Source organism: Chinchilla lanigera, unplaced genomic scaffold (assembly GCF_000276665.1).
Source record: "Chinchilla lanigera isolate Chin_1 unplaced genomic scaffold, ChiLan1.0 scaffold00058, whole genome shotgun sequence".
Lineage (NCBI taxonomy): Eukaryota > Metazoa > Chordata > Mammalia > Rodentia > Chinchillidae > Chinchilla > Chinchilla lanigera.
This window is the reverse complement of record NW_004955459.1, coordinates 9046531-9070938: the sequence shown is the minus strand read 5'-3', so window position 1 is coordinate 9070938 and position 24408 is coordinate 9046531. Positions and strand designations below refer to the sequence as shown.

At 52.4% G+C, this 24408-nt stretch overlaps 1 protein-coding gene across 1 annotated transcript in view; it reads left to right on the top strand.

Moving 5' to 3' along the window:
* The window catches only part of Gli2 (GLI family zinc finger 2), a gene marked incomplete in the record, with an annotated part of 231756 nt that overhangs the window by 53734 nt on the left and 153614 nt on the right, over positions 1–24408 (top strand). Inside the window, 1 exon segment of the mRNA XM_013521092.1 lies at positions 5338–5509. Coding sequence (XP_013376546.1) covers positions 5368–5509 — 142 coding nt within the window.

The window sequence follows — 24408 nt, the reverse complement described above, 5'->3', positions numbered from 1 at the left end:
TAGTGATAATGAGGGGATGGTTATTCTGAGCTTCTATCTGTGCTGCTACCTACTCTCTGCTCTAGGGCCTTTCACATATTTTGTCTCATTTGATCTTAAAAATAAGTCTGTGAGCATGGTGGGGAGCGTTTATTAGCTCTAGTCTGTGTTTGTTTGGATCTGTGTGAGTACCTGTGGTATGCACGTATGTCTGTGTTTGACTATGTGTAGGCTGTGTGTGCACATATGTGTGGCTGAGTATTTGTGCTACATGTAACCACATTTGCATGTATGACCTTATTTATGCATAGGGCTGCGTGATGTGGTGTACATATGTGTGTGGTCTGGGTGTATGCATGTTTGTGTGTGAACATATGTATGTGCATGTGTAGGGCTGTGTATAGTTCACACATGGCAGCACCAAGAGTGTATGCTGTGTGAATGTGAGCCTGTGTGTGTGTGTGTGTGTGTGTGTGTGTGTCCCTGCCTGTCTCAGGCGTGCTTGCTGGCTGGCTGAGATCAGACAGGAGGCGAGAATGCCATAGCTGCAGTAACTGTGATCCCTAGGAGAAGAGGTCTCATCTCTTTCCTGGAGATTGATTTCGCTCGGGGAAGAGCGCTTTAATTCCTGTGACTCACTTGCCTGGGGAGTTCAAAGCATCCAGATGGTGGGAGGTATCTGGGATTTCAGGTTTCAGGGTGATTCGCACATTCTGCTCTGATTATTAATTTGTTCTTCAAGCCAGTCCTGTAACTCAGTTCTTAACCTGATCTGTGCCATGGGCCCCTTAGCAGCCTGGTATAATTATTATTATAGAATAATGCTATAAGTACATAGAGTAAAATACATAAGATTATGAAACAAACCAATTACATTGATTGCAACTACTAAAATGCCAAAGGCTCTATTCGTATTTGTGATATAATAACCCATGTGCTTTTTTACTGACACATCGAGGTCAGTGGTACTGTAGATGGCAGCCGAGGTGAGCACAGGTGATATTACAGGTTGTGGTGTGGACACATGCCATGGCAAGTTCACAGGCACTGTGATTTTTTTGCCCAATTTTATGCCCAAAGGAGACACCAACTTTCAGTCCAAGTTAGTGAAAGTAAAAATGTCTTTCCCGGTTAGGTTGTGCAGTCTTGTCTTACGTGGAACTTACGCACATTATTTGGAAGTGACAGGGCCCTTATGAGCATTCTGTTCAGTTTCTCCTTCACTTCGTGTGTATCATAAACACTCATGAAGCTTTTCGTAACCTAACCATCCATCCAGACCTGCGGATGGTCTCCAAGGAAGTCTCAGCAATGCCTAGCACTGCTTGGTGCTGCCACCACCTCTGCTGAGGCCCTCATGGGCAGGTGACCTGGATGCAGTGTGTCACTGGAAAGGGGACTCCTTCCAGCCCCAGGTCTGGCCCCGTGGTGCAGCAGAATCCTGAGGAGTATGGCTGCAATTGCTTTTGCAAGTTGTCTGTCTGGTGCCATGTGCCGGGACTGTGTGAGCGCCGTCAGCAGAGTGAGGCTGTTGAGACCCTCCTCCTGGGAAGCCTGTGGCTCCCAAGCCCTTGTGTTGGAGCTTCCATGGTGCCATGGGAAGTGTTCTGGGACCGAATACCAGATCCCAGCTGAGGTCTGGGAACTGGAGCCAGCCCCTCCCCCCGTCCCCAGGTGGCCTCGGAGGCCCAGGTGGGGCTGCTGGCTGCGACTGTCTCAGAGGAGCTGCCAGAGTGAAAATGGCCGCCTGGGACCCTGGGCGCCTGGTGTTTACCCCGAAATTGTGCTAATCCCACTAATTCCTGTGATTTACACAGGCTGTTGGCTTGCTCTCCTGCCTTACTCTCTGGGGAGAGGCGGCCAGGGGAGGGCAGCAGTCATTCTGTGGAAGATGAGGCCAGGCGCATAGTGGACACCTGCCACCGGGCAGCCCCCAGGGGTCTAGAGCCCCAGGTGCTTCTGTGTTCACAGCTGCTGCAGCTGAGTCCTGGGAACTAGAGTGAATTCCTTTCCTTCTTGAGCACACTCCATAGCCTTATTCTCGAAGCAACCACACTTTAAGCCCTCAGGTGGCACTTCGGCAGAGGACTGGAGTGGAGATCTGTCCCTTCTCACTCCCTGGGAAGTGGCTTTGGGCAGTTCACGTCCCCATAGGAGCCTCAGCTCCTTCCTGGGACAATATCCATTCTGCCACTTAATAGACAGGATGCTGGCACAGGAGCTGATGCTGCTTAGCCTTCATCAGCTTGGGCTGCTGGAACTCAACACTGGAGGCTGGGCAGTTTAGGAGAGCACATGGTTGTAGCTCATCGTTTTAGAGGCTTGGAAGTCTGAGATTGAGGCTCTCGCAGATTCGGTGCCCTTTCCTCACTGGTGAAGTCTGGGGCTCCATCTGCACGTGGTGGAAAGGGTGAAAGGGTGCCACTGAACCTCTGCTAAAGGGCACCAAGCCCGTTGTGAGGGCAGATCCTCATGACCTGACCACCTGCCAAAGGTTGCACCTCCTGCCACCATCTTCGTGCAGGTTAGGGTTCAATGCATGGGTGTTGGGGGATGAAGACATGCCGGCTAAAGCATGCTGTTACCCAAACAACCACTGCCATTTCCTTGTCTTCTTTCTGGTCTTCATAGCCTCTCTCTTTTCCTTCTGATGTCCCAACACTACAGCCTGTGGCTTCTGAGTTGTTGTACCTGACCTTTAGTTCCCCATCTACATTTGTGGAGGGTCAGATTGGTGCCTCCTGGGAACTTGCCCTCCTTTCCCTGGGGCTGTGCTGGATTTGGTCATCCAGACCCTGGGGTTCCGGTCACCTGCTTTTGTCTGGTGTGGCTCATGTCTACTGCTGATTTCTGGTTGGTCCAGAGAGACCCAAGCCCCCAGGCAGAGACTTGGCTTCCTGCCCCTAATTTATCCCTTTGGCAAGGAAATACGGCCCTGCTTGGGAGGGCCTGGGGATCAAGGAGTACAAGGTCCAGCCTGGACTTGAAGGAGGAAAGCAGTGACCCAAGTGGACACATAACAGATGGAATCAGCCGGCAAGAGAGGTGTCATGGGGCCACGGGGCTGGCTGTATCCAAGGAAAGGAAACTCAGTTCATTTAGGGAGGCAGTGTGTGGGAAGAATTCTCACCAACCTAACCAGTCCTCAACCCAGCTCTGTATGAGGCTTGAAGCTTACTGGCAATAGAGAATCACAAAATGAAGAGTTAGTTACTGAAGTTCAGCATGGTGGTGCATAACTGTAACTGCAGATACTTGGGAGCCTGAGGCAGGAGGATCAAAAGTTCAAGGTCACTGTGGGCAGTGTAACAAACTGTCTCAAACAAAGAGTTTTGGGGGGAGCAGTGGGGGCTAGCTCAGTGTTAGAACACTTGCCTAGCTAGCATAAGGGCCTGGGTTCGATCCTCAGTACAGCTTAAAAGAAATTGAGTGGATGAACATGCAGCTACCCAGCAACTCCTCTACCCTGAGCAGCCTCAGCAAACGGGGACACCTGCATGGCCACAGTGTTTGCAAAGTGCAGTCCTATACAGTGCTGCAGCATTTGCCCAGCCTTTGATAGGAGGTGCCCACCCACCAGTCTTGCCGCTGTGGGATGATTACTACTCTGCTTCTGGTTACTACTGGGCAGTTGAGACGGCTCAGCCTCAGGCCCATCTTCAGAGGTGATGGAGATTGCTCCTATTGTCCCTCTGCTGACTGTGTCCTTCCTGGGCTGGCTTCCAGCACCCCATACTCTGCTGTGGTTATTCCCTCTTCCTTCAGCCCCCACCTCCGGCCATTCTGCTCTCTCTTCTTGTTGGTAACTGATCTTTGTCTTGAGCTGTGTGCCAGATCTTATTCTTCTTGTCCACTGTTGTGACAGTCACGGCCAGTGTCTGCCTTATTCCCTCTTAGCTCATAACTGCCCCTGGGCTCCGGATTCGTGTTCCCAACAGTCTACAGCGCAGGTCTCAATAGGAACCTTGAATTTCATGTGACCCAACTGAGCGTCCACAAAACTCCTCCCCTGTTCTGCTTCCTTTTTTTTGGTGGTGATACGGAAGCCTGAACCCAGGCCTCACACATGCTAGGCAAGTGCTGTCACACTGAACTACAGTTCACACTCACTACAACCCCAGCTCTCTCCATCTTTGCAAATGGTACCACCACTCATCCACTCTGATGCTCAGCCAAAAACAGAGGCATCTGGGACACACCCTCCTTTTAAAACTTGTGACTTTCTTATTCTGTTCTGTAGTATTTGATACAGACAGCAGCATGTGAAAGTGATAAGGGATCTTATAGAAATGCTTCAGATGCCAGCCACTGGAGCTGGTGCCTTGTATCCCTCTGGGTGCTCTTGCTTTAACCACTATACCTCACTTCCCACCCCACCCACATTCCATCCACAACAAGGCCTGCCTGCTCTGCCAGGTGGGGCTGTGTTCCACCACCACCACTTTCACCTGGACCACTATGGTCATGGCTCTGACCATGGGTTGGTGTAGGAGCGTCACCTACCCCCAGTGTCTGTCTTCGTGCGCTGGTAAAGAGCGATCGTTGGCATTGTGGGTCACATCTTGGAACTCCTCCACTCAAACCCTCCAGCGCTGTGCTCTTCACCTGGCCCGTGAGCTCCTCCAGACCTTCGTGTCTCCCAGTGTGTCTGGTCCCTAGGTCAGTGCTGTCCCTGTGCCCTACCTGCTCTTCATCCAGCTGCTCTGCTACTCTGTGTTCATGCTGCCTCGTGTTAACGGAAGTAAACCTATATTTACTTTCTCTCTTATTTATTTGTCTCTCAAGTAGACTCCGTGTATTCGCACCAGGTGTGATATGGGATGCTTAAAAGGGACCTAAAAGGTACATTTACTGAGTGCATGTGAGTCAGTAAACACTGCGAATGTATGGAATGAATGGGTGAATAAGTGAATGAATGAGCCTCCAGCTGAATAAATGAAGGGTGGATTTTGGTGGGCAAGGAGGTGCAGCAAGGCTAGCACCTTTCTTTGAAGTCTTCTAGGTGGTTGTCATTATATTTACTTTGATTTCCCCTGATTCTAAGTTGGAAGTTACTCTTTCCGATATCATTTCCCATGTAGTTCTGATCACTCACATCAGTAGGAACTTGTTGCTTAGATCTTTTAAAATCTGGGTAAAAGACAACAAAAATGTTCTGCTGTCGTCCATGCGGTTGTTCAGCAGACCAGATGAATCTCAGGATGAATAATTTTCAAAAGTAATTAAGCACTCCTTCCCAATTATAAGCGCGAGAAGGAAGTTAGTGGCTGGAGAAGTGAGTGGCAGCAGGAATCTGGGTCAGTGCTTGCCTGCTGGTTGGGGTGCAGTGTTGGTGAATGTCTTTGTCATCTCCTTCAGGGTTGCCACCCAGGACTATGAGCGGCTGAGATGGAGACGTCTGCCCCAGCCACTGCCTCGGAGAAGAAAGAAGCCAAAAGCGGGATCCTGGAGGGCAGTGCTTTCCCTGACCCGGGTAAAAAGGCCTGTCCCCTCGCTGTGGCCGCAGCGGCAGCCGTGGCTGCCCAAGGAGGTACTTTCTGTTTTGCGCGCTCTGCGAGCAGCAGGGTGTTTTTCATTAGCCCGTTAGGATTTAATGAGAGTGGTAGCCCTGTCATCAGGGACACATGCTGGGTTTATGGAGGGCAGTGAGCAGGGCGCCCCTGCTCCTGGGGAATCCCGGGCCAGTGACAGTTGCCTGCAGATTTCCTTGGAGGTCTGGCTTCCCCAAAGCCTGAAGACTGAGGCATCTCTGATTCTGGTGGGTGGGGCTTGAGCACCGGAGGGGGAGGGAGGAGAGGCTGCGGGGTGACCCTGGGGCACATTCAGCAGGCACATTTGAGATGTGCCCAGAAAGCTTCTCCCCTCTTGCCTGTGGAGGACTATTTTGGAGAGTAATTGTCTCCTGATGCCTTCTAGCTGTAATTAGAGGGTCAGGTATGGAATTTAGTATCTTAGGTGAATTTCTGGCCAACTTAATTATAACAGAAGGGACTCCGCGAGCCACAGCCTCTCATTTTACTGCCCCAAAGAGAAATACTCTCTGGTTTCCACTGGCCCGTGCCAGCATCCCATTGGGAAAGTTTGGCGGGAAGGCGAGACCTCCCCTTGTGACTGTGCAGTCCATCTGGAGGCCACAGAACTATTTCTGTCTCTGAGGAGTGGAGAGACTGAGATTTCTTTTCTTTGCTCTTTTATTCAAGCGCATTTAGTCATGCCCTGTTGCTCTTGCCGCGGGGAACACAGCTCAGAGCGCGGAGGGAAGAAAACGGGCCTCTGCTTGCTTTGATGCGCGCACAATCGCGGGAGCTTGTTAAAGTGCGCGCCCCAGCTCACCACGGCGGAGGGGGCTGAGCTTGTGCATTTGTCCCTGGCACTGAGCCTATGGGCCGCAAAGGGCACAGGGAGCCCAGGGAAACCGAAAGGCCCTCTGAGGGCGTAGGATTTGTGTTTCTAAGTGTGGATTTGTGGACCTCCGGGTCCTTGTTACTATATTTATTTTTATTTTCCCTGTGATTCTAAGTCAGAGGTCATTATCTGGAAGTTGGCTGGGCCAGGAGAGGGAGATCCAAGGTCAACATTTGGGTCCCCCTGGGAGGTGGGCATCTGAGACCCAGGTTCCCCCTGGATGGTGCTCTCCTGCCTGGCATTGGTGAGGAAGGGCTGCATGGGGGTGTGGGAGGATGGGGTGGGGGCAGAACTGCATGGTGAGGGAGGAGCCAAGGCTGAGGCAGTCCATCCACACAAGGTGGGAGGAGTGGAGACTGGGTGTGGCCCAATGGAATCCTGGCCCTGTTGTTGGTTCTTCCCTGGGTCCCTGGGTCCCTGGATCCCTGCATCCCTGGATCCCTGGGTTGGGGGCCCGTCCAGCCTATGGTGATGCCTGCCCCATTTGTCCCTCTGCCTGATTCTCAGAAGAACAGTGAGCTCCCAGGAACAGGGCCTCTGCGTATCTGACCTTCCTTTTCCACACGTGCATGCCACTGCAACAGCAGAGGACAGACTAAGGCAGTCATTAGATAGGAATTAGGATGAAAGTGGCAGATCCCCTCTAGCATCAGACCTGGTGATCAGTGTTGGGGTAGAAACCAGTACTGGAGGGGTTCTCTGTAGTAGGCCCCACAGCTTGCAACACTGTAGCTCTAGAGAGGCATGTACAGCTCCCCACCCTGCCTCCCCCAGGATGTCCTCCCTCTCTACCTGTGCAGGTCCACTGTGCTCTTGGTCCTTGGCCAGGGGAGCTTGGCTGATGGGGTTTAGCACACAGTGGACATGACCCACATGGGCGAGCAGCCTGCAGGCCTCGGGCCAGGTACCTGTGCTGGGGACAGTCACAGGGACCCAGATGTCCTTCCCTGCTGTCTGCACATCTTTGGGCAGCTTGTCTGGAAAGGACCCTTCTGGAGTCCAAGAAGAGCTGCTATTTGCGCTTGGAGCAAAGGGGGCACTGTAGGGTGGGTCCCCTGTGCTGGTGGACTGTGGTGGCTGCATTCAGGAGTGGGGTGGGGAGACCCAGTGGTGAAGCCCAGGGGTGCAGCCTGGGCTCTGGCTTTCCTGATCTGTGTTGTGAGGGGATTTGATGGATGTTATTCATAGCCACTAAGCTACTGGGACCTCGATCTTCTGTAAATCCCACCAGATGGTGGTAGAGGTGCTGTGGTCCAGACGCTTAGTACACTCAGCACATTTGAGGCCCAGAAAGCACTGCAGAGCCTCTGGCATGGGCCCGCCCTCAGGAGCATATCCTGACAAAGATGAGGTGAATGTATTGGAGCAGGTGCCAGGTGGCAGCAGGTGGCCGGTGTTGGTCCCCCCTTGTTGTGGGGACAACCTTGTGCTCAGCTTTGCTCTCGGCATCTGGTGCTGGGCCTAGCAGGAGGGGCACCGAAGGTCTCTTGTGGACCTAGTGGTGCAGGAGAAAGAGTGGGATTGGCAGAGTGGGGGCCAGGAGGCAGTGCTGTGAAGCCAGCAGCGCTCGCTCGGCCCAAGGAGTGGGTATTTGGCCTCTAGGCACATGACCAGGCATGGACAGTGGGTGGGGTGGGCTGGTTGCACAAGGCAGGCGGGAGGGACAGTAAACAGGGGCACCCTGTGTTCTGGGCTGACCAACCTTCCCTCCCCCAACTCTCACCAGTTTTTGGTGCTGGAACTAGTCTGACTATTCAGGGATAGGCGATTGATGAATGAAACTCTGCAGAACATCTGGAATGGGATGTTGGGTATCACCGGCACTGTTTACCGAGACTTCATAACTCAAGGGGGGGGGATGTGCTTATGTTCTAATATGAATTGAACAGAGCAAGGTGAAGCTGATGACAAGCGCTGCTAGCAGTGAGAAAGGGCAGGAGGGTCCTGGCTGGGAGGTGGGCATCCCAGTGGCAAAGCTTGGAAAGCCAGCCAGGAGCTCTGAGTCCTGAGTAGGCACAGCCTCCCCTTCAACAGCGACTGTTTTTGTAGCTGAGCCTGAGGCCCAGGTGGGAATGGGACTTGCCCATGGCCACCAGCTGCTTCAGCAGAGAGCTAGGCCAGGGCCTGGGGCTCCTGCTTCCTCCATGGTGAGGCTCTTTCAGGTATAGCTGTTCCTCAGTACTAAGACTTCCAGGACCCCTGAGGATACGAAAATCTTAAGCACAAGTCGCTTAGATAAAATGGCATAAAGTTTGTATATAACCTGTGCACATTCTTCCATATACTTTAAATCATCTTGAGATTACTTGTCATACCTAATACAGTATAAATGCTATGCAAATATTTTTTATACTGTGTTTAGGTAACAATGACAAGAAAAAAGTCTGATGTTTAGTACAGATGCAATTTCCTACTCCCCTTTAGATATTTTATCCATCTGCAGTTTGTTAAACCTGATGATACAGAATCCTTGAAAATGGAGGGCTGACTGGAGTTTTATTTATTAATTAAAAAATTTTTTCCTGGCAAGCGCGAGGTCGTGAGTTCGGTTCCCGGTACCGGAGAAAAAAACCAAAAAAAAAAAAAAAAAAATTTTTTTATGATTCTGGGAATGGAACCCAGAGCCTCGTGCCTGCAAGGCAAGTGCTCTACCAGTGTATTTGCTTTTAGATCTTTACTTGAGATTGTTTGGGAGTGATTGGGACCCTAATTTGGGCTCAGACCTACTGTGCTCTGGAGTGTCAGCCATGGAAAAGGATCCCTGTGTCACCATGCAGTTGTCTCACCTGCCAGCTCCTGTTCTCTTCTGGACAGCCAGTTCTTTGGGGTGTGAGGCTGTGACATATTTGCCAAGTCCCCTGGCTCGACCCCACTCAGGAGACCACAAGGCTGGACCTGCTTGGGGTAGAGGTGGGGATCTCCACCTTCCTGAGCCAAAGCGTGCAGCAGAAACACCTTCGCACAGTAGTGTGGAGCAGGGTGAGGTGGTCGCAGGAAAAAGCAGTGCCACCGTCAGCTGGGAAAAGGTCTTTCTCATCATCTGACAGGAGCAGCTCCTGAGAGCAACGGCAGAAGGGCGCAGGGTGGTTCTTTCCCAACCTCTTCAGCGAACGCTTTGGAGGTCATAAATCTTTAAAAACACATTTTGGTCCAGAGCCCTCCCCCCGCCAGTTTTAAAATTGTGTAACTCTTAAAGACAATTTGATTCAGATGTTTCTCATTGCTTTACACCAAAACTGTTCAAATGCTGTTGTATTTTCCTCCTTCATCATGAAATTTTGTTCCAAAAATATTTCTGAAACTTGCTGTGGACCTCAGCAGAGAACCAGGAACCTGTCCACTCTGAGCCTTAGGGAAAATCACGGAGGCTGGAACTGTGAGCCTCAGCTGGGTCCTAGGCTCAGGAGTTTTGCTGATCTCTGAAATCAAGCAGCCTGATGGGCTGGGCCCAGTGTTCATCGATGGTGGTCCAACCCCAGAAGCAGCAGCCGAAGCCCCTGGGAATTGTTAGAAATACTACTTCTCTTTATTTTTTGGTGCTGGGTAGGACACCCAGCAAATTAATAATAAAAGCAAACACAGTCATCCCTCCCCTTCCAAGGTTTCTGTATCATCAGGGCCTTGTGCATGCTACAGAGGATTCTATCCCTGAGCTAACTGCCCATACCCCTCGAAATGCTACTTCTCAGGCCCCACCCTATACCTGCTGAATCTGAGCCTGTAGAAACAGAGCACAGCAACCACGTTGGAAGAAACCATCTGTGTGGTTCTGATGTACTCTTTTTCACCCTTTTTCTCCTTATTTTTGTGGTGCTGGGGCGTGGAACCCAGGACCTTGTGTATGCTAGGCAAGCACTTTTCTGCTGAGCTGCACCCCAGCCGTGATACACTCTTAAGGGAGAACCATTTGTTCTGGCTGCGAGACAGAATGGGTCTTCCCATGTATAGTGTGGGAGTATTACACAGCGTTGCTTTGCAGGGATCACAGGAGGTGAATAATGTGCTCCTGTAAGTCTGACACAGGGTGCTCATACATAGGCCCTTTTAACACTGTCCCTTTTACATAGGGTAGTAGTGAGAAACAGCCCAGACTGCCTGACTGCCTGGTTATGTCTCAGCTCTGCTGACCTTGGACAGTCTGTGCTTCAGTTTTCTCATCTGTACAATGGACATAATAATGGTACCTATTTCTTTTTTTTTTTTTTTTTTTTTTTTTTTTCTCCGGTACCGTAATGGTACCTATTTCACCGTGCTGTATGATATTACTAGTCAGTACACAGAGCATGTTAGAAGTGATGGCCACAGTTAGCGCCTGTGAGGTCCCAGAGATGTACTTGCTGTGTCAACTTGTGACCATTGTTACCATTTCTCACCTTCTGGCGCTGCCTGACTTAGGGGGTCTCCCTTCCACTGGTCACTCTTGCTGAGTCCAGACAACTGGCGGGAAGTGCAGTTTCTGGTGCCTTTCTGCTCGAGAGTGACAAGAACCTTGGGTCAGAAACCAGACCTGGGCTCCTGTCCAGCTTTGCTGTGCTGACCTGACCAGGTCCCCAGCCTCTTTGACTCTGCCTTCTCCCCTGCACACTGGACGTGTGGCTAGTTCAGAGTGTGCCACAGCTGGCTAAGCCTGAGAATTGCACAAGACAACCATCCTAAGTGTCTGTTCTCGGGCTGCCCCAGGGCTGGGGCTGGGCACAGGGTTTTCTTTAGGGGGTACTCGGATGTCACCCAGGCCCTTCATAATAAACTACAGTGGTACCTCAGTTTGCAAACTTAATTTGTTCTACAATTTTGGAAAAGATGGTCATGTTTGTGTTTGTGTGGAAAAGATGACTTCTGTCATGGTTGTCACCTGATGCAGGGTTTGCAAACAAAAACAAAATTTTGCCAAACGCTTCTGTTTCTGAACCAAATGGTTTGCAAACAAAAGCACTCATGAACTGAGGTACCACAGTATAACCCCAGCCCCTTTTTATGTTTTATTTTGTGACAGGGCCCTGCCAAGTCACTGAGTTGCCCTAGGCTGGGCTTGAATTGGTGATGCTCTTGCCTCCGCCTCCCAAAGTGCTGGGATTATAGGCAGTGCCCCATCATACTCACCTGTATGTGTGTTTTTAACAGGCTTCCCAGGTGCTGGGTGCAGCTGGCAGGAGACACAGACTAGATCCCTTGGAGTGGTAAAGGATCTGCAGGTGGGTGGATCACTTGCTGGCAGGGCTGGGACCAGGCCAGTACACCCAGGTCAGGTGCTGAGTGACTCTAGCAGCAGTGTTCCAGGGGTCCCTTGCCACCTGCTCACACTGCCAGCTCCTGTGTCTTGCTCGCTGGCCCCCTTGGCTTTCTAGGAGGCTTCTTTGAGCTATAGTTTGACTTTGTGACTAGGCATTCATGTCTGTGTTGGAGTGCTATGCAAGGCCAGAATAAATATTAAAATGACCCAGCATTTTTGCTCTGTTGCCCAAAGCTGGAAAATTCCCTGCCCCATTCACCTTACCTTATCTACCAACCTGTCTAATACCAATCTTTCCTTGATACATGCCTCAGAGTCCCTGGTATCTTTGGCCCTTCATCTGTTTCTGTGCCCTCCGTGAGGCCCACATGGGCAGGGCATTGTTAGTCACCATCATCCTGCAGCTTGGTAGACATCCTGCTTCGGCCACGGAGTGGGTCTGATGCTATCATGCCAGGTGTGTGCCCAGTGGACCACTTGGGCAACTGTCCCTGACGGCCTGTGGTGCTCTGGTTGTGCAGGTCATTTAGGGTGGCCCGGCTCCTCATCCCCCAGCTGCCAAGCTCTGCTTGCCAGGGTACTTGCTGTGCGTGAGGGACAGCCTCTCCTCCTTATCTGAGCCTCTCTGCTAGGGCCACTCACTTTTGCCTGGGGCCTAAGGATGCACTCAGGTGTGACTAAGTGGGCAATTATTCTTATTTAAGTGATTTCGGGATTGCTGTTGATACTGCTTCAAAGCTTGTTTTATGACCCAGGCACACAGAACAGCCATTTCCCATCAGACGTTGATCAGAGAGTAGAGCTCAGTTCTCTCTGACAGCCTGGCTCACCCGGGCCATGTGGGGGAGTGGGCCACCCAGTTCTACTGGAGGTTGCAGGGTGTATTGGGTGATGGGGTGGAGGGGTGATGTTGGAGAAGTCTTTCTGTTCCCAGCAGAGCCCCAGTCAGGAAGAGCGTGGATTGGGGTCATTAGGTCTGGGCCTGAAACCATGGGTGGTCCCAATCCTACATAAATGGTCCCAATCCTATATAAATGGTCCCAATCCTATATTTTATATATATAGTATGGTCCCAACCCTATATTTTGTCCTATACATACGTACATACATACCTATGGTAAGTTTAATTTATAAATTAGGCACAGTAAGAGATTAACCACGTAAATAATAATAAAATAGAATGACTATAACATTAGTGTAATAGAAGTTATATGAATGTTGTCTCTTTCTTGTTCTTTGACAGTATCTTCTATGTTCACCTTTTTCACTTAAGAGAAGCAGTGTGACATCCCTTTATCATACCCAAATTGCCAGATCATCACTCTTGTCCTTTGGGGCCATGATTAAGTAGAATAAGTATTTCTTGAACACGAGGGCTGCGCACTACTGTGACAGCCCACGTGATAATCAAGAGGGCTGCATAGTGGCTAATAGGAAGGTAACATATACCATGTGGATATACAGGACAAAGGGATGATTTACATCCTGGATGGGACTGACTGTATGGCATAAAATGTTGGGAGGTTTTTTCACACTGCTCAGACTGGCAGGTGTTTAAAAACCTATGTTTGTTTTTGAAATTTTCCATGTCATGTTTTCAGACCTTGGCTGACCACAAGAAACTGAAACTAGGTAAAGTGAAATGGCAGATAAAGGGGGCAGCTGTCATAGGGACAGGTTCTGGCTGCTGTGAGATAATGGGGAATAAGGTTTGTAGGGTGAGTAGCAGAGTGCCTGGCACAGATGTGCCCGTGTCGACATGACATATATCTGAGCATTCCTATTGTGTACCCTGGCCTCATGCTGGCTGCAGTGGTGTTAACACTGCTCTAAACCAGGGAGATGCAAAGTCTCTACACCTGACCCAGCCCCTGTCTGCACGCTGTGAGGCTCCTGGCCCCTGCCTGGCTGCTTTTTTGGTTGTAGGAGCTGGCATACACCTTTGCTGGTCACTTCAGAATCTCTGTTGCCTGGCTGGTGGCAATGAGTGAGTGAGTTCTGCCTGCCTGAAATAAAAACCTCAGAGGACAGTGCTGGGAGTCCCAGCTCCTGTTTGGTCTCTGGGCCTTGGTCTCAGCTGGCAGACACCATGTCTTTTCTCATGGTTCATTGTGGATGTTAAATGCACGCAGAGGTAGGGAGGACTTTGAGGCCATTTCCAGTTTACAGGACTTGAAGAAGCTTTTGGCGATCGAATTACTCAAACACACTCACTTTGCAGATGTAGAAACTGAGGTCCAGAGACATGAAGGGAAGATGGTCACCTGGTGACATCACCAGGCCTGGAAACCAAGTTCCCTGGAACTTCCGATCTGGTGGAACATGGCTATCCCCCATCCTCAACCCCCTCCCAAACCCCAACTTCCCAAATTGACGGTGTTTATGTTAAAAATTTTTTTCTGACGTTTGGGCCTGTCAAAACTAATTTCAGCATTTCTAAAGCTTGGTAAAAATACAGCCTCATTACTTTGATGTCAGTGCATAGTTTACTATTAGTATATTCTGGGGTTTATCATTTTAGTCATGTTTAACACGGCTGCACCAGGCATGCACCATTAAATCTGGCTTATTTTACATTCCTGTCCGGAATTATTTATTTGGAACAATTTCCACCCTATCAAAAGACACAGCTAATGCTGTGTTTTAATGTGTTATTTACACACAAAATAACCTATTTACAACTCAGTATGCGCCGGAGGGAGAATGGATGGGCCCCAGTTCCCTGCATTCTGCTGTATCGGGGTTTAACAATCTGGATTGCTAATAGAACCATTTATCATTGGTGTGGGGGAGGGGGACAGAGGTCTCACCGCCTCTGATCTCGGGAGCATTTTGAGGATAATGCAGGGGAGTCTGGCGTTTGAGTGGGTGCAGGACGCCTGAGGTGGCCTGGTGCCTCTAGGTTCTTTGGGTTCCTCCCGCAGATGGTCCTGGAATGTGGGCCAGAGATGTGGTGATGATGAGACCTTGCAGCCATCTCTAGGAGTTTCCTGTTGCAGGTGACACTCAAGACATAGCAATGAGTCCTGCCCAGGGGGCTCCATGGGGAAGTAGCGTCCAAGCCTGGCAGGGCTCCCCCAGTAGAAAGAGGAAGGGTGGCTGGTACTTGGAAAGGGTCTAGCAGAGAGAGGCACCTTAGGAGTGTGGGGTTCTTGGGGGCCTCCAGTTGACCCCTGCAACTCTAGGATGGGGAATAGGGCCTGCAGGATGAGGCCTCCTAACTGTCCCTGGGGCTCCCAAGTAGGGCAAGGCCACTGGGCAGTGCGGGTTGTCCCTGGGGCTCCTTGGAATCTCCTGCTTGAGTGGATGCTGAGGGTAAAGAAGGAAAATAAAATAGTCCATCTGCAGCTCTGTGTCCATGGAACAAGAGGCAGGAGGAAGGGAGAGGCATTGAAAGAGCAAGGCCATGGTCCCTATTCCCGAGAACTTGTGGCATCCCCATAGGCACACCAGACCCCATTGTCACCGTACTAGTGTGGGCATCGCCTGTGAGGTGGTCCAGGTGCATAATAGAGAGGACTGGGGACAACACTGTGTGTAGCCCTGGCCCTTCATGCCCAGCCTGGGCCTGCAGGAAGCTGCAGCATGTTCAGATCAGTTGCTGGGAAGGGGTCACCACAGCAGCTGTATGAGCTGTGCAGGGCCTGGGCAGGCCCCAGGGAGCAGCCGGTGCCAGGGTTGCCAGTGTGGCCTGGTGGCTACAGCTCAGGCCTAAACAGATGAGATTTGAGCTGTGGCTCTGCTCCTTCCCTTCTTTTGCTGACTGGAACTCCAGTGTTTCAAACAGAATAGCACCATGGACGGGGTGGGGTTACTGATACCGAGAGCAGTGAGCTTTGAGAGCCCCTGACATACAGCAGGTCGTCTGTAAATGGTAATTGCAGCTGTTTGTGTGACTGTTCTTGCTGTTCCTGTGATTACTAATTCAAGAACTGTTTTCTATTAGCAGCACCTGTGTTTCCAGTAAGTGCTTGAGAGAGCGCATGAAGGGCTGAGTCTTCCCAGGGAGTAGCAGTTTACCTGTCACGTGTAAGAGGAGTGGTGCTGTGGCTTGAGGGTGGGCAAAGTTCCTGAGGTCTGTGGGTGGTACGGGGTGGCTGGGGCAGCAGTGTCGAGTGGGCAGTGCAGGAAAATGAGGTTGATTCTGCCAGCTCCTTGGCAAGGAGCTTCCTTTATTCCCTGTCCCTGGCACAAGTTCACATCTGAACTATGTCTGGGGCCCCCCGGGTATGTCCTCCAGCAGCTCACGGCCAGCCAGACCCTGTGTTTGCGAGGCTTATTTGGAGCCCTGTCCCCCTGCCAGCATCTGGTGGTGGCCACGAGGTGGCCTCTCCTCTTCATCTTGGGTGGGCGGGGAGAGGGGGCCTCCATCCTGAGCAGTGGCCCTTGCTCTTGCCCTGTGTGTTTTGCAGGCCCCGATGACAGAGGGCGAGGGCACCCTGGTGACAGCACTGGTGCACCTGTGGGATACTGGGCCATCTGTGACCCTGGCACCAGGAGCCAGGCCCCTGGGCCAAGGAGGGCCTCTCTGCCATCTGACTTTGCCTCCTGTTCAGTGGCGATGTCTGAGAGGTTTGGGTTTGGTGGGGCCAGGCAGGGGATCTTAGCCTTGGCCTTGTACCTTCTCTAATCCCTGTGACCCTAGGAGTGGAAGATGTCCAGGAGAAGGCTGGTGAGTGCAGAGCTGCCATCTCCACTTGGTGTGCTGCTGGCCAGGGCAGGGAATGTCCCCTGGGACCCAGCATCCTGCCCCATCCTGTGGCTCTCCCTGTACCCTGGACCTGGACAGCCCTTGGCCGAGGGAGCTGACCCAGTGAGAGAGTCAGAGAGGGCTGCAAAAATGGTCCACAAAGCAGTATACTGACACTGAGTTGCTGAAGCTCTTTGCAGACAGGCCCTTTGTCCTGTTGCTGGTTGCCCGGGATGTGAGGTCTCCAATTTGGTCATATCCCCGCACACCATGTTAACAACAAAAAAGCAGCAGGTGTCACCGGGAGGATAGGCAGGCGTGAGTTGAAATCCAGGGTGGGCTGCCTTTGCCTGTCTGTGCAATGGGAACGAGTCTCACCTCAGCCAGCTGTACAGGGCGGGGTCAGTTGTTTTCACTGGTTGGTGGCATCACCAGCCAGACAGCTGGCTGCAGACTGGAGCAGTATCTAACTTACAACTCACACTGGTACCCACCACGCCCCAAGCTCCTGTCTTCCCCAGCCCTGGGACGACAGCCTGGTAAGAGGGAGAACCAGGCCATCCTGTTCCTATATAACTACCCGAGGTGATGGAGAATGAGTGTTCATACCAAATCTTACACACACATAGGTAGAGCAACATCATTTGTAATAACCAAGAATGGAAATAACCCCGCTGTCCCTCAGCTCACAAATGGATAAACAAAATACAGTATACCTATATAATAGAATATTACTTGACCATAAAAAGTGAAATACTGAGAGATGCTACTCACTGATGAACCATGAAAATACCATACTAGCTGAAGAAGACAGCCTACAAGGGCAAATATGGTCTGATTCTGCTTACATAAAGTGTCTTGAACAGAACAAGAAAATAGAGGATTAGGTCCCAGGGACTGGGAGCTGTAGGGAACAGGGAGCTTTTTTTGAGGGCGATGAGAAGTTTTGTAAATGGCTAGTGATGATGGTTGCATAACCCTGTGAATATACTAAAAGCCACCGAATTGTAGACTTTAAAGGAATGCGTTTTATGGGATGTGAATTATAGCTGAGTTTTAAAACAGAAAGGAGGGGGAAAGGAAGAAAGCATGGAAGGAAGGGAGAAAGGAAGGAAGTGTAGAGGAAGGCTGCTCTTCTGACTCGCTGCACATCTGGGCCTGGCCCTCCGCCCTGGGGTCCCCAGGCTACATGAACATCACTGCCTCAGGGAGGACAGGACCTCTGTCGGGCAGTGCGCAGCCTTCCCAGCCCACTCTATAGGCTCTGGAGCTCTAAAAATAACTGAAGTGGAAGGCGGTGTTTAATGACAAAGTAAATAATTACATTCAGGGTGCGAGTTTGGAGGGGAGCTGAGTAAATCACTTTAGCAAGAGCACTAGTCCCCAGCTGATTCCAGTCCTTTATCACCAGCTTCCGTTTTCTCCCTGACTCGGGAGCATTGATTGCGGGTGTTGTGGGCTTGGGAGCTGCTGGGCTAGGTAGGGCTGAGGCTGGGTGAGCCCTGAAGCCAGGTGACGCTATGCTGGGAGGGGCCAGAGCTCAGGGCTAGCCATGGACACCTTGCTGTGCGCGACTGTAGGGCCCAGCGGAACATGAGCCGGTCAGAGTGAATGGGAGGGGCCTTGGGGGCTCCTGGTCTGCAGAGAGGGAAGTGGTTTTTTCCCAGGCTACACAGAGAGCACATGGTGGATCTTGGGAAGGAGGACATATGGAGCCCCTGTGTGGCTGGTCCTCCCAAGATGCCAGGTATTACAGGCTCCCTGGTGTCCCCAACAGCTCTCGTCTGCAGTTGCGGGCTAGTGCCAGGCAGATCACAGCTCCCTCCTGGGAAGCAGCTGCCGTCAGTTAGAGTGGCACAGGAGGGAGGCTCTGGCCTGTGGTGGGCACCTTCTCCTGTCCTTTCTCGGGATCGCCCCCCGCATCTTGTGGCCTCACCCTGTCCCCAGCCCTGGAAGGTGGGCAGACAGCAGGCTTCCTGAGCAGCCCTGCTCGGGATACCTGAGACATGTGAGAATACAGGAAGATGGCAGGACTTGGCTGGCAAGGAAGCTCTTTCCTGATGGAAACTGAGTTGGGATGCTTGGTTGCTGGTGACAGAAATCCACTCAGACTCTGAACTATGTGGCTGCCACCGGGAAGCCTGGGGCTGGATTTGGTGGAGGACAAACTGAGCTCAGGGCAGCAGTGGTGTCCTGAGGATGCTGTTATCTTCATCTCTGTGCTCTGGGCTGGCCCCCAGGCAGTGCCTCCTCACCTGCTGAAGGTAAGCTGCTGTCTGTAAAATCAACCTGGCCTGTGAGAGCTGGAGATTCTAGGTGGCTCCAGTAAAAGGCCCCACTTCTCATCTGCTGGGCTGGTCCCAGACTCTGTGAGCCTGGCACTGTGACCAGGCTACGCAGTGTTCTTCAGGGCCCATGCACAGCCTTGCGATGTTAGAGGCACAGATTAACAATGTGGGTAGGGAGCCGGGTGGTGCATGCCTGTAATCCTAGCACTCAGGAGACTGAGGCAGGAGGATCATTGTGAATTCGAGGCCAGCCTGGGCCACAAAGTGAGCTCAAGGCCAGCCTGAACTGCATAGTGAGACCCTGTTTCAAAAAGAGAAAAACAAAAAACAAAAGTGTGGGTGGGCCACATGCACTTCTCCAGAAAATTGGGAGGCATAGGCATGTGTCCCCTTCCCAGGGGAGAAAGCAGTTTCCCTGTGTCCGAGCAGCACATCTGAGGAGCAGTGGCTCCAAGTTGTTCAGGTCCCTGCAGTGCTGGCTGCAGGGGAGCCCATGTGGGGGTCCTTCCTCTGCTCCAACCCGTTGGGGTCGAGCTAGGAAGGAAGGCACCAGGCATGGACTCGCATCCAAACACCTGCACCCAGAAGGCTCTGGGCACCTGGAGACATGCACCGGTGTGTGACAGAGTCCGAGCTGTGGCCCTGCATAAGAGGTGTCCCTGGGCCTCATCCCTGGGCTGCACCTGGGGAGACCAGACCCCTCCCTGCTTGTCCTTTTGAGCTCTTTGGGAGGGCACACAAAGCACACCCTGAGGAGTGCCAGGTAAGTCTTGGAGAGGAAATGCTGGAACTTCTCAAGGGGGGCCTGAATAAGGAGGGTTCCTTCAGCAATGCAGGGTCTATGGGGGAGCTCCTGGGAAGTGGAAATGAGCAGAAGCCTGCAGGGCCAACGGGGCACCGTGAGGGCAGGATGGAGTGACCTGCCAGAGAAAGCTACATACAGAGGGGTAAGAGCAGACATGCAGCTGGAGAGGGAGTTTGGGGTTGCTGTGCAGGGCCTTGGATGCCTTGGAATTTGGACTGGGGTACTAGGGGTCGTAGGGAGCCACTGAAGGGCTTTGAGCAAAGGAGGAACATTCAGAATGAACAGGGCTTTTTGCCCATTGACTGGAAATAATCTCTGCTCACAAGCACATTTTGTGATTTCTCTTCTGGATTTCCAAAGAACATTGTTCTTCCTTTCTCCCATTCATCCTCCTTCCCTCCATTCCTCCCAACTTCACTTCCTCCTTTCCACAAGTGAGTGCTGAGGACTTGCTGTGCAGCAGGCAGCGCTGTGGTTACCGGGTGGCAGCAGGGCACACTGGGCCAGGTGCACTTCTGGGAGTTGGCAGGCACGGGCTGGCACTCGCTTCCATGGCCACGTGGGGAAGAGTGCAGAGGGGGTTCTGGTGTGAGCCACAGGCTGTGGCAGCCCAGCCTGCACCGAGGCAAGAAAGCCTTTCCCTTGGAGCTACTGCTTCTCAGACATGCTGGTTGGGCACATGAAAAACCATTTCCTCCCTTGGGACAGGGCCGAAAGTCACCCAGAGCCAGCCACAGGCTTGAGGTGGCTCCAGTCATCCATGTATCGTGAAATGGTGCCGTGTAGACATGCCCTGCCCTGTCCCTGTGCTGCATCAGGGACTTGGGGTTCACTAGGAGGTGCTGGAGGGGACCCTGTGGAAGCAGATGTCTTGCACTCTGGACCGGCTGTGGGAGCTGGGCCAGCTCCCGGTGCCCATGACTTGCACATGAGGACAGTCGTGACCTCCCGGGGGGAGGAAGTGGTTTTCCCTTGTGTCCAAGCAGCACATCTGAGGAGCAGTGGCTCCAAATTATTCAGGTCCCCGCACGGCTGGCTGCAGGGGAGCCCCATGTATGAGTCCTTCCTCTGCTCTGACACGCAGGGGATGAGCTAGGAAGGAAGGTGCAGGACTTCTTTCTGTGTCCCCTAGGTCCTAAAGAAGTGTGGAACACCTGGCCATGGTGCCTTTATCAGGAGAAGAATACTGAGCTGGAACGGGAGGTGCAAGTCTTCTGGTCCCCCAGTGCTGTGAGGTCCTGGGGGATGCCTGTGTGAGGGTCCTGCAGAACCCCCAGTGTGCCCCCGAGCATAAGGCACCCCCACTAGCACAGAGGATGTGTCCTAGCAGAGCTGTGGGTGGTCGCACATGTTTTCTGTACATGTGTCCCCAAGGAGGGATCAGAGGGTTCTGGGAACTGAAAACACAAAACCAAACCCAAAAAACCCAGAGCCAAAGTTTCCCTGCACTGCAGTTCTACGAGTTTTGTTGCTCTGGGGCTGGGAGGAGGGCAAGAGCAGCCTTTGAAAGTGCTTCCCCGAGGCGGGGGTGGGTGACTGGACACCACGGGGCCCCATGGTCAGTGTGCATGGCTGCCACGTGTCCTTGAGTGCTGCGTCCCAGAAATGTCCCAGCTGCACACAGAAGCAGCCCAGGCCCCCTCCGTGGGGCTGTGTCTTGGCGGGGGAGCCCAGCCCTGTGGTCAGACTGAACTTGCCAGCTGGGTGGCTCCCGGGCAGATGGCGCCCTCGCTGGTCTACTGGCCCATCCTTTTGACAATGATGACCTTGCACACACAGTTGCACCGGTCCCTTGTCCTCTGGTTCTCTCCCACCCTGGCCCACTCTGCCGCCTTCTCCACCCTCTCTTCCCTTTCTTGTGTGCAGTTTCGGCCTCATCCAGGAGCTAGGCTGGTGACAGTCCGTGGGCCACGTTGTCTTGAGAAGACCCAACCCTGTCCTGGGCAATTTGTGCCCTGATTTAGGAAGATGTACATTTTCTTCTTTTAGTTTTAACCATTGAAAAGCAGACTCTCTGACAGTTACCCACGGGCGTTGGGGACTGGAAGTAGGGGAAGGTGCACTTAAGGGACAAGGACCTCAGGACCTGGGATCTGAGTAGGAACTGATAAGGTCTGCTACAGAGAGATCACTGTGGTGAGCGTTGGTGGGCCCAGCTTTCTAGCGAGGGCTTTAGGAACCCTTTTCTGTGTTCTGGGCATGATTTTATTATTTAAGATGACTTCAGATGGCTTCAGAATATGGCTGAGACACAATGGATACTTCCTGGGAAGGAGACAAATACCTGGTTATTGTCAGATATCGGTGCCTGGTTGGAAATGAGTTTCTCAGACTCTGCACCGAGAGCAGGGTTTCCTGGGGTGGAGGATAGAGAACAGAGGACAGAGGACAGAGGAGAGAGGTCATTGCTTAGAAAACAGGGCCGGAAATGGCCTGAGGATCCTGAAGCTGCCCTCAACACATTCTAGGAGACATAGGTATGTTTCTTGCCTTCCTGAGGACTGCGGGTGCTGGAAGAGCCCTGGACAGGGAGACAACCATGGTTCTTCCATCTGGGCCTTTTAGAGTGGCTGAGACCCCAGACCCCGGGCTGTGGACACGAGCCTGATCTATAACCAGTCACCAAAAATATATACAGTGAAGTGAGCGTCTGCCATTGAGCTGGCCCCCGGAGGCCGTTGTAAAAATAAGTAACAGTTTTCAGGCCACTTAAACCCTTACCTTTGGGGTATAAAGGGGTCTCTGCAGACAGTAAGTCTTTATCTAGAAATGTTTACTCATAAAAGGACACAGTGAAGCCGGGGAGAGAAAGCACCTCAGCCTTTTATGGTGCTGCAGCCTGCCTGGAGCAGGGGCCGCAAATCACATGGTGGCCACAGACCGACCTGTCCAAAAGTTGGGGGTGGGAGCGAGTTAAGCCTGACTTGTTGCTTTTCAGATCATCTACCTCAACGTCTTCCTTCCTTCTTTCTTCCGCCTTAAAGGGTCTGTGCTGCTAGTGTCTGGCTCAGCTGTCTGCTGTGGCTCCCATGTACCCCTGGGTCATGATTGATTCTTTGGCACAAGCGGCCCCAGCCCACCTCTTTGACCTTATGTTTTCCTTTTACCTGGCCGTCATGCACCTCCCTCTCAGAGTGCCTGCTCTGCTTTTCTGCCCCTGGGAGGGCTCCCCAGTTGCCGCTCCTCACCTTGAGGCAGCTAGTGTGAGTGACACAGGGGTGTCCCCATTTGTGGAATAGTGAAGTTTCTCAGAGACAGGAAGTCTGCACTTGGTGTTGAACCAAAGTTCATCTAAGTCAGCAAGGCTGGCAGTTGGAGGGGAGGCTGGGTGTGATGTGGGGGCAGCAAGCAAAGCTGGGGCCCATGAGGATAGTCAGAAGTCGTGACTTCTGGCTCCCTGGGCTTCCAGCTTCATGGTGGACTGGCAGATGCTTGTAGGGACTGTGCACAAGCTGAACCTGGACACTGTGTTCCCTCTTAGCCTAGGAGCTCCTTCCGCTCCCTCCCTGCCCTCAGCTTCATGTACCCTGGACCGGCTGCCATCACCCACCCTAAGGAACAGCATCGCCAGCCTCTTACATGTATGTGATAAACTCAAGAGACCTGTACCACAGACAGCCTGAGATCCAGGGGCTGTGGCCAAAGGGTTGGGCCTCCCAGGGAGCCCTGTGGGTTCCCTGTCCTACGGCCTGGTTGCCCTGTTGTTGCATACTGGGCCCAGAGAGGTCTCCCAAATTGCTGTAAGCAAGTAGCACACGATAGAGCTTTGGGCTCAAAGCCTGTGTTCCTCTCCTCTGCCCTTCTGGCACCCACGCTTGGTTCCTGTGGCCCTTGGCCCCATGCCTGCACCCAGGGGAACTCAGAGCTGCCCCCACCTTGGCTGGGGCCTCTAGCATAGGTGGTAGGAGGAGCCAGGAAACTCCAAGTAGCCCTAGATCCATTCCTGCACTGTAGCAGCGCCTCCTCCAAGCTTGGAGGTGTGTGCAGGGGACAGCACTGCCGAGCTTGATTCTGGTACGAGGATGGCCAGTGCATATGTCATGGTTTTGTTCTCCATCCAAGAAGACAAGAAGTGTGTCTCCCTAAGCAACCTCGGGATGGAATGTGATGGTACCAGTGGGCCGCCTCAGCAACCATTGATGTGTGCTGACCTTTTCAGCTGGCTGGGGACAGTTTGGGGCCTGGGCCGCTGTACTTGGTGCAGACAAAGCTGTGGCCGAGGTGGGACTGAGCCAGGCCAGGCTCCAGCATTGGCTGAGTCTGTACAGTGAGGGCTGGGGCGGGGGCTGGCACCGCAGGGGGAAGCTCCAGGTCTTTTGCTACAGGACCAGCAGGGTCCCCCAACATAGGGAGCCTTTCTGTCCCTGGCTCCCTGCTCCCTCCACACTCCCAGCCCAGACACTGAACACTGGGAGCGTTCCGAATAATCAAGCACCGCGAGCTGTCTCTGCAGGGACCCTCCAAGTGTCTCCCCTAGTCCCTCTGCCTCTTCAAATCCCAAGGCTCCTTCCAGGCCAAATCCAATTAGTCAATTCTGTTTAACTCGAAAAGTATTTGGATGTTTATGGAAGGCCTACTGGTTAGCATACTGCCAAGGCCACCCGGCTGTTACGTGGTGTAGCCAGGACTTGAACTTGAGTCTGAGTCCTACATGTGGTGCCTCTTCACCTCCTGTAGTTTCCTGCCTACCCAAGCAAAGGAGCCCCTGCCTTCTGTAATGTACACCCACTTCCTGTCTGTGTCCTGGCAAAGCACGCCGCTTGGTTAAAATTGCCTCCAAGCCAAGGATCCAGGGACACTGAGCAGTAGCTCAAGGGGTGCTTCTGTTACATGCTATTTAATATGAGGCCTTTGGGGGGTAGGTTTGGGGCCTTGAAGCTTTTTAACTCCTGCTACATTCCTGGCTACTATTGGTAGAGTTGTGTACTGCATTCTTGGTGCTTGTTTTTTTCCCCCTCCCCTCCCCTGACTCCTCCCTTCCCTTCTCCTCCCCTCCCTTCCCCTCCCTTCC